The sequence below is a fragment of the Elephantulus edwardii genome, unplaced genomic scaffold (genome assembly GCF_000299155.1).
Source record: "Elephantulus edwardii isolate Elephantulus edwardi_28Jun2011 unplaced genomic scaffold, EleEdw1.0 scaffold00074, whole genome shotgun sequence".
NCBI lineage: Eukaryota > Metazoa > Chordata > Mammalia > Macroscelidea > Macroscelididae > Elephantulus > Elephantulus edwardii.
Genome location: NW_006399824.1, coordinates 4,335,603 through 4,342,505, shown reverse-complemented (window position 1 = coordinate 4,342,505; position 6,903 = coordinate 4,335,603). Strand labels below are relative to the sequence as shown.

At 46.8% G+C, this 6,903-nt stretch overlaps 1 protein-coding gene across 1 annotated transcript in view; it reads left to right on the top strand.

The window, feature by feature from the left end:
• Window positions 1-5,825, top strand: part of HK1 (hexokinase 1) — a 119,020-nt gene extending 113,195 nt beyond the window's left edge. Inside the window, exons 16-17 of the mRNA XM_006889047.1 lie at window positions 5,041-5,274; window positions 5,675-5,825. Coding sequence (XP_006889109.1) covers window positions 5,041-5,274; window positions 5,675-5,825 — 385 coding nt within the window. The remainder of the gene's footprint in view (window positions 1-5,040; window positions 5,275-5,674) is intronic.
• The last annotated feature ends 1,078 nt before the right edge of the window (window positions 5,826-6,903 follow it).

Here is a 6,903-nt window from a genome sequence, read left to right as displayed (position 1 = left end):
ATCACTTGTTATGCATCAGAGAGTTGGACAGTGACTAAGGAGGATAGAAGGAGAATTGATGCCTTTGAGCTGTGGTGCTGGAGAAGAGTATTGAGGTTACGTACCATGGCTAGTTGCTAGGAGGAATAAATGGAGTGATCTTTGTATAGTGCCTGACATGTAGTAAGTCCTCATAAAAAAAGCTGACTGCTGTTGTCATTGTCCTCATCCTCGTCTTTGTCATTGTCGTTATCATCCCTTTTAGTTTAATGAGACAGAATCAAATACCCCAGGAGAAAAAAGTCTAGGAACATAAGTAAATTTGTAGGATCAGTTTTGTTAAATGCAGTCAAGTCCGAGTATGACTCATAGCAACCCGATAAATCATACATCTGAACCCTGCCCTGCCCGGTGCCGTCCTCATCGTCTCTGACACACTTGAGCTCATTGCCGCAGTCACTGTGTCAGTCCAGCTCATTGAGGATCTCCCTCTCTTTTGCTAACCTTCCACCTTCCGAGCATGATGTCCTCCTAGCAGTATGCCCATCATATGTGAGATGAAGCATTGTCATCTTTGCCTTCCAGGAGCACTCTGACTGTACTTTTTTCCAAGACACTTCTGTCTGTTGTTTTGGCAGTCCATGGGACAGTCAGTAATCACCACAACTCAAAGGCATCAGTTTTCCTTCTGTCATCGTTATTCAGTAAGGTCAATATGCAGATGGAGCAAAATAGTCCTTTTTATTAATAGGATATTAAACCATAGTACAGCGCCACTCGTAATCAGATTGTCAGAATTTTTAAAAAGTGATCGTTTTCAAGTGAGCAGAGGTGCATGGAGACAGGTGCAGCCACATACATGGTGCTCTCGCTTGCTCTTGTTGAGTCGGTTCTGACTCATGGTGATACACACCCCCTCCCCGCCCCCGTCAGGCTTCTGAGGCTGTAAATTGCAATGGGAGGTGATGACCCTTCTCTCTTCCTCAGAGCTGCTGGTAGATCCAAACAGCTGGACACGCAGAGCCTTTAGATTAACGTGCACCTTGCTACCAACTGTGTCATCAGAACTCCAAAAAGTACTCAGCTAGAGAAAGTGATAGAACTTGAAGAAATTGATCAAACTCTACTGAAAGGCACTTAGCAATGCATATCCAAGCCCCTTTGACCCAGCAAAGTATCCAAAGGAAAAAAGAATTGCTCAAAAAAGGTTCATAAAGAAGAAACATTTCTCATAATAGCAGAAAATGGCAAATAATCTAAATTCCCCTAAATTGGCTCACTTCCCTCATCTTTCCAGTCACTTGCTATATATCTAGAGTTGGACAGTGAACAGGGATGACAGAAGAATTGATGCCATTGAGCTGTGGTGTTGGAGAAGAGTGCTGAATATCCCGTGGACTTCCAAAAGAACGAATTCTAGGACTTGGAGAAAGTGCAGCCAGAGTGCTCCTTGGAGGCGAAGATGATAAAGCTTAGAAAGGTGGAGTGTCAGTGAAGGAGAGGAAGACCCTTAGCCAGGTGACACAGTGACTACTGCTGCCGCGGGCTCAAGTGTATCAGGAAGTGTGACGATAGTGCAGGATAGGATGGGGTTCAGACCTATTGTTCATGGGATCGCTGTGGGTTGTACTCGATGGCATCTAACATCAGCAAATTAGCTAAATTATGTGGCATCTCAGAATGAAACAAGAGCAGCTGTTTGCAATCCTGTTCTCAGAGAATACTGTCAAAAGCTGGGTGCTGCATAAGCAGGTCAGAGAAGAAAAGGCAAATGTATTCCACTACTGCAGACTCCACTACTGCGGAGTGATAGAAAAGCAGTAAGGCAGCACAGCCAGCTCACGTCCTCTCCACTTCCTGCAAACAAGGTTGTGTGCTGCTGTCATCCAAGCCGCCATGAAGACAGCAGCACGCTGACGAGGGTGGGTGCGACGGAGGAAACCCCTCCAGGAGCACGTCAGTGGGCCAGTTCAATTTTATTAGGGGTAAAGTTCTATTTAAACTTTTAGTCACATGTGGGCACATTGCCAATAGGGAGAGAACATATATCATAGAAGTCATAGACACTAGCCCCTGGGGGCCAGTTTGGACACACAACTTGTCGGATGTGCTGCAACAGCTTTGTTAGTGAGGAAGTGTGCTCCGCTCACTTGGGTGCACCAAATAGGCCCTCACCCAGCGGGGGCTGCCACAGGGTCCATTTCCTCCTTGTGCATGTCCACTCACAGCTGTGTTATCTGGATAAGGCAGGTTGTGGAGTCTTCCTCTGATCCTATGCCTCGTTCTTCCTCATATAGTCCAGTTTCTCGAATGATATGTTAAGTGTACAAATTGAATAGGAGAAAGGATATAACTCAGCTGCACACCTTTGGTGATGTTAAACCATTCAGCATTCCCCTGTTCTGTTCAGGCAGCTACTTCTTGATCTGTGTGTGAGTTTTGCATGAGTACAATTTAAGCATTCTGGAATTCCTATTCTCAACGTTACCCTTAATTTATTATAATTTACATAGAAGATCAAAGGCTACAGCCTTCAATATGGGTTACATCTGAACATCAAAAAAATAAAATAAAAAAACCAGCACAGATCCCCACCGCTGGACTAATCAGCAACATTACGATGGAGAAAAGGTTGGGGTTGTCAACTATTTCATTTTACTTGGATCCACAATTAACACTCGTGGTAACAGCAAACAAGAAATCAGAAGATATGTTGTATTGGGGAAATCTGATGTCAGGAAATTGTCCAAAGTTCTAAAGAGCAAGGAAGTCAGTTTAAAGACTTAAGGTATGCCTGATGCAAGCCATGGTCTTTTCAGCTGCTTCCTATGCCTCTGAAAGTTGGACAGTAGATCAAGATGATAGAAGAATTGATGCCTTGAGCTGTGGTGCTAGAGAAGAGCATGGACCATCCCATGGACTGCTAGAAAAACAAGTCTATCTTAGAGGAAGTGCTCCTTAGAGGCAAGGATACTGAAACTTCATCTCATTACTTTTGGAAGGTCGTGGGCCAATGAAAGAAGGAGACTCTTAGCCTGATGGATTGACATGGTAACTGTAACAGTGCGTTTGAGCGTGAGGGAGATGGGGAAGATGGCACAGGGCAGGGCAGGATTCACAGCTGTTGTTCATAGGATTGGGAGTTGAGTTGACTCCGTGGCACCTAAAACAACAGAAGCAGCAACATTAAGTAGAGGGAGGAAGTGATAGAAAAGGATGTATGAAGGATGCACCCATTTTGTAAATAATCCTAAAATTCCTAACAGTATTTTATAACATAAAAAAGTAGATGTAACGATTATATAAAGTACATTTTCCTGGTTGTTGGGATTGTGAATACTTGTAATTGTCCAATTTATATTTTTCTAGATTTGCCAAATTGTCTACAGTTTTGGTTTGTGTTTTTTTTTTAATTTAATCCACTTTTATTCTACATACATTTTAATGTAACAATCATTTTACATCTTAAGTCATGAAAACAAATTAATAAAAAAGCATAACTTTTAGTTTCTTGTTTTTTGGGTTTGTTTTTGTTTTTTCGTTTTGTTTTTAACTTAATTCACTTTATTGTTATACAAAATCCACTATGTGATGGCCACAGCTGGAGCCTGGTCCTCTGCATGGAGACTCTGGTGTGAGTCTTTACAAGATGGTCAGGGAATTCCTGGTTGGGAGACTTGGTGAACACAGTCTTTTTCCTGAGATCTGGGGTCAGTTAGCTGTAGATCTTAGAGATGGCATCAAAGGTGGCCTTGGCAAAGTTTTCCAGGTAGCTTTGCAGCCCCTGGCTGAGGTGTAGTAGTCGTCAATTCCAGCCACCAGCAGTAGCTTCTTGGGCTCAGGGGCCGAGAGGATTCCAGTGCCTTGGGGATCAGACACACCAACACAGAGCCACAGCGCCCAGTCACCTTGCAGGGAACGGTGTGAGGCTTGCCAATCTTGTTCCCCCAGTAGCCACACCACAAAGGGACAGTGGAGAGCTTGGCTAGGATAATGGCTCCACGGATGGCGGTAGTAGTCACCTCCTTGGAGCACTTGACACCCAAGCTAACGTGGCCATTACAGTTTCCAGTGACGACAAAGCTGGTAGCAGCTGGCACGTGTCTGCTTCTGCACTGGCATGATTTTCAAGACCTCATCCTTGAGGGACATCCCCAGGAAGAAGACAATGATCTCAGACTCCTTGATGGGCAGGGAGAAGAGATAAATCCAAGGATTTGATCTTCAAATCTTTGACCAGACAGTCCAGTTTGGTGATGGGGAGCCACTCCTTGTCCTCTGCTTTGCCTCCTCAAGCTCCATGGTCCCCCCATGGCCCCGCCCACAGCTGTGCCCCCAACCTCATAGACCGCTACTGAAGCCTCCACAGAAACCACCGCGGGCGCCCATCCCAGGGCCTCCAGGTCCTCCCGCTGCACCCGTGTCATGCACCATTTGGTGTTTTCTCAGGGAAGCAGCAGTTTTACTTTTTTTTTTTTTAAAAAAAAAAAAGAAAGACAAACCCAAACAACAAAACACCACAACTCTGGACTGTTGAAAGGAATTTGTAAAATCGGGAGTACATTTTCAAAAGGCAATGCTGAATTTTCACCAGAATTTTTGGTGGTAGAATTCTAGAAACCTGGTGTTTTGCTTAATGGAATGTAGGGTGAGCTTTTTTAAGTGTGTGTTGGGATGTATGATATGTATCTTAGTCACTTTTGAGGCTTTTGAGTGGTTTGCTCTTTGCTCAGCTTTGCAATTATCCAAAAAACGAAATCCTTAAATAATACCAAGAATTACTTCATTGTGTAAATAATATTCTTTTTAAGAAGGGAAAATTACTTTTTCATCATAAAACAATACCAACATTTGAAAATTGGACTTTGAAAATCCAACTCCAATAGTAAAATTGTCTACAGTTTTAATGTGTAATGCTTTTGTGGCATTTAAAGAAAGTAAATGATCTTTTGAAGGAAAAAAAAGTAATGCTCATGGGGACACAGTGATACGGGGCCGGTCCTGGGAGGTCAGCTCTCAAGGGTCCGGTTCCATCCAGCCCCCTGGTTTTGTCCCCTGCAGTGACCGGTTAGCGCTGCTGCAGGTCCGAGCCATCCTCCAGCAGCTGGGGCTGAACAGCACGTGCGATGACAGTATCCTCGTGAAAACTGTGTGCGGGGTGGTGTCCAGGCGGGCCGCGCAGCTGTGCGGTGCGGGCATGGCTGCCGTGGTGGACAAGATCCGCGAGAACAGGGGACTGGACCGTCTGAATGTGACAGTGGGTGTGGACGGCACGCTCTTCAAACTTCATCCACAGTAAGTTGGCTTCAGGTTTGACGGGGCCGAGCTTCCAGGAGCATTGGGATCCTTTCAGGGGCGATTTCCTCCAGGCAGAAGCAGCTCGAAGGTTGATGGTTTCGGGGAATTAGGCTTGTCTGGGATGAAATGATGAGGAGTCCTGAGGTGTCCGAGCGTCTGTCAGGCCCTGGCCCTTCCTGCAAATAGCCTGTCTTTGGTGTTTCAGATGTGCCCGCCTGTTGAAATCACAAAGAAGTAGACTTTCAGCTCAGCCTTCTTCAGGAAACCTTTTGAATGGCCCACCCATCTCACCTGCCCTCTCTGTGGTTCCATGCTGTAGCATTTCACTGGGTCTGACACATCTTCTCATTTTCTCTCCCTCCTTTCCAACCTTGTCCTGTTGTTTTGCCACATTTAGCTTCTCCAGAATCATGCACCAAACCGTGAAGGAACTATCACCAAAGTGTAACGTGTCTTTCCTGCTGTCAGAAGATGGTAGCGGCAAGGGGGCTGCCCTCATCACAGCGGTGGGCGTGCGGCTCCGCGGAGAGGTACCCCCGAGCAGCTAGGAGTGAGGACCTGGCCTGCCGCCCTTCCAGCTCTGCCCCTCCAGCAGCGGCCCCAGTTCCTCCCAGTGAGCCAGGCTGGGAGGTACGGGTGCAGGAGCCTGCCACCGCGGCACGAGGAACACACACCCAGCTCATGGCATAAAAAATAGGGTACAAGATAGTGTGTGCCATTGGTAATCTCTCACCTCCAGATTTCTCCTCACCTGCCCCACCACTCTGCATGGTTTGATTTCCACCTGGTCGTACGTTCCCCAACGTGTAAAGCCTAGTGACATCCACTTCTAATTTATGCATTCATTCAACCAAGTTATTTATTGGCTCGAGATGAAAAGTCACATTCTCAGACAGGTCCTGGGGGCTGCTGACGCCCGTCCTAGGGGACACATCCCCCTGTGTAAAATGTATTATCACCAGCAGACACTGCCGGGACTCCGCCTCCCTGGGTGCCCTGATGGGTGTGTGTGGACGTAGCACTAGCCGCTTCCTCCCATCCCGGCGCCCTCTGCCTGCTGTGTGGCATCCCAAGGCCCCATCAGGATGTGCCAGTGCCACCAAATTGTGTGTCCGTGAAACCCGTCATCGCTGCATTGTGACCGTCTTGCATTCTGTTTGTCTTGTGAGGGGAGGTGGCAGTCCCAGGGGAAAGTGTCTTGTCTCCATTTGGGTAAAAGGAACCAGCCACCCACCAGTGCCGTCACTGGAATCTCCCATCGCTTCTGTGAGCCATGTTGTATGACCTAGTAAACTTTGTACCAACATGGAGTCTGAGTAATGCTTCCTGGCCGGGGAGGGGAGGGAAGTGGGGAGCGAGCTGGAGACCTTGCTGGGATGGTCATGGTCATGGTCATTGTCTGGGCAAGCCGAAGACTGTCCTTGAGATGCGTTCACCTCAGATGATGCTTCCCTAGAGCCATATATGGAAGAATCCTCCCCTTGTCTTCCAGGACCTGCCCTTACCCCGAGTCCTACCCCATCAACAGGCCCCCACAACCCCACCCAAGCACCTGTAAGAGAGAATAGGACCATTGTGTCTTTTCTAGACTTGTCCTCCTTACTTGCTATTGAAACAGAATGTCAG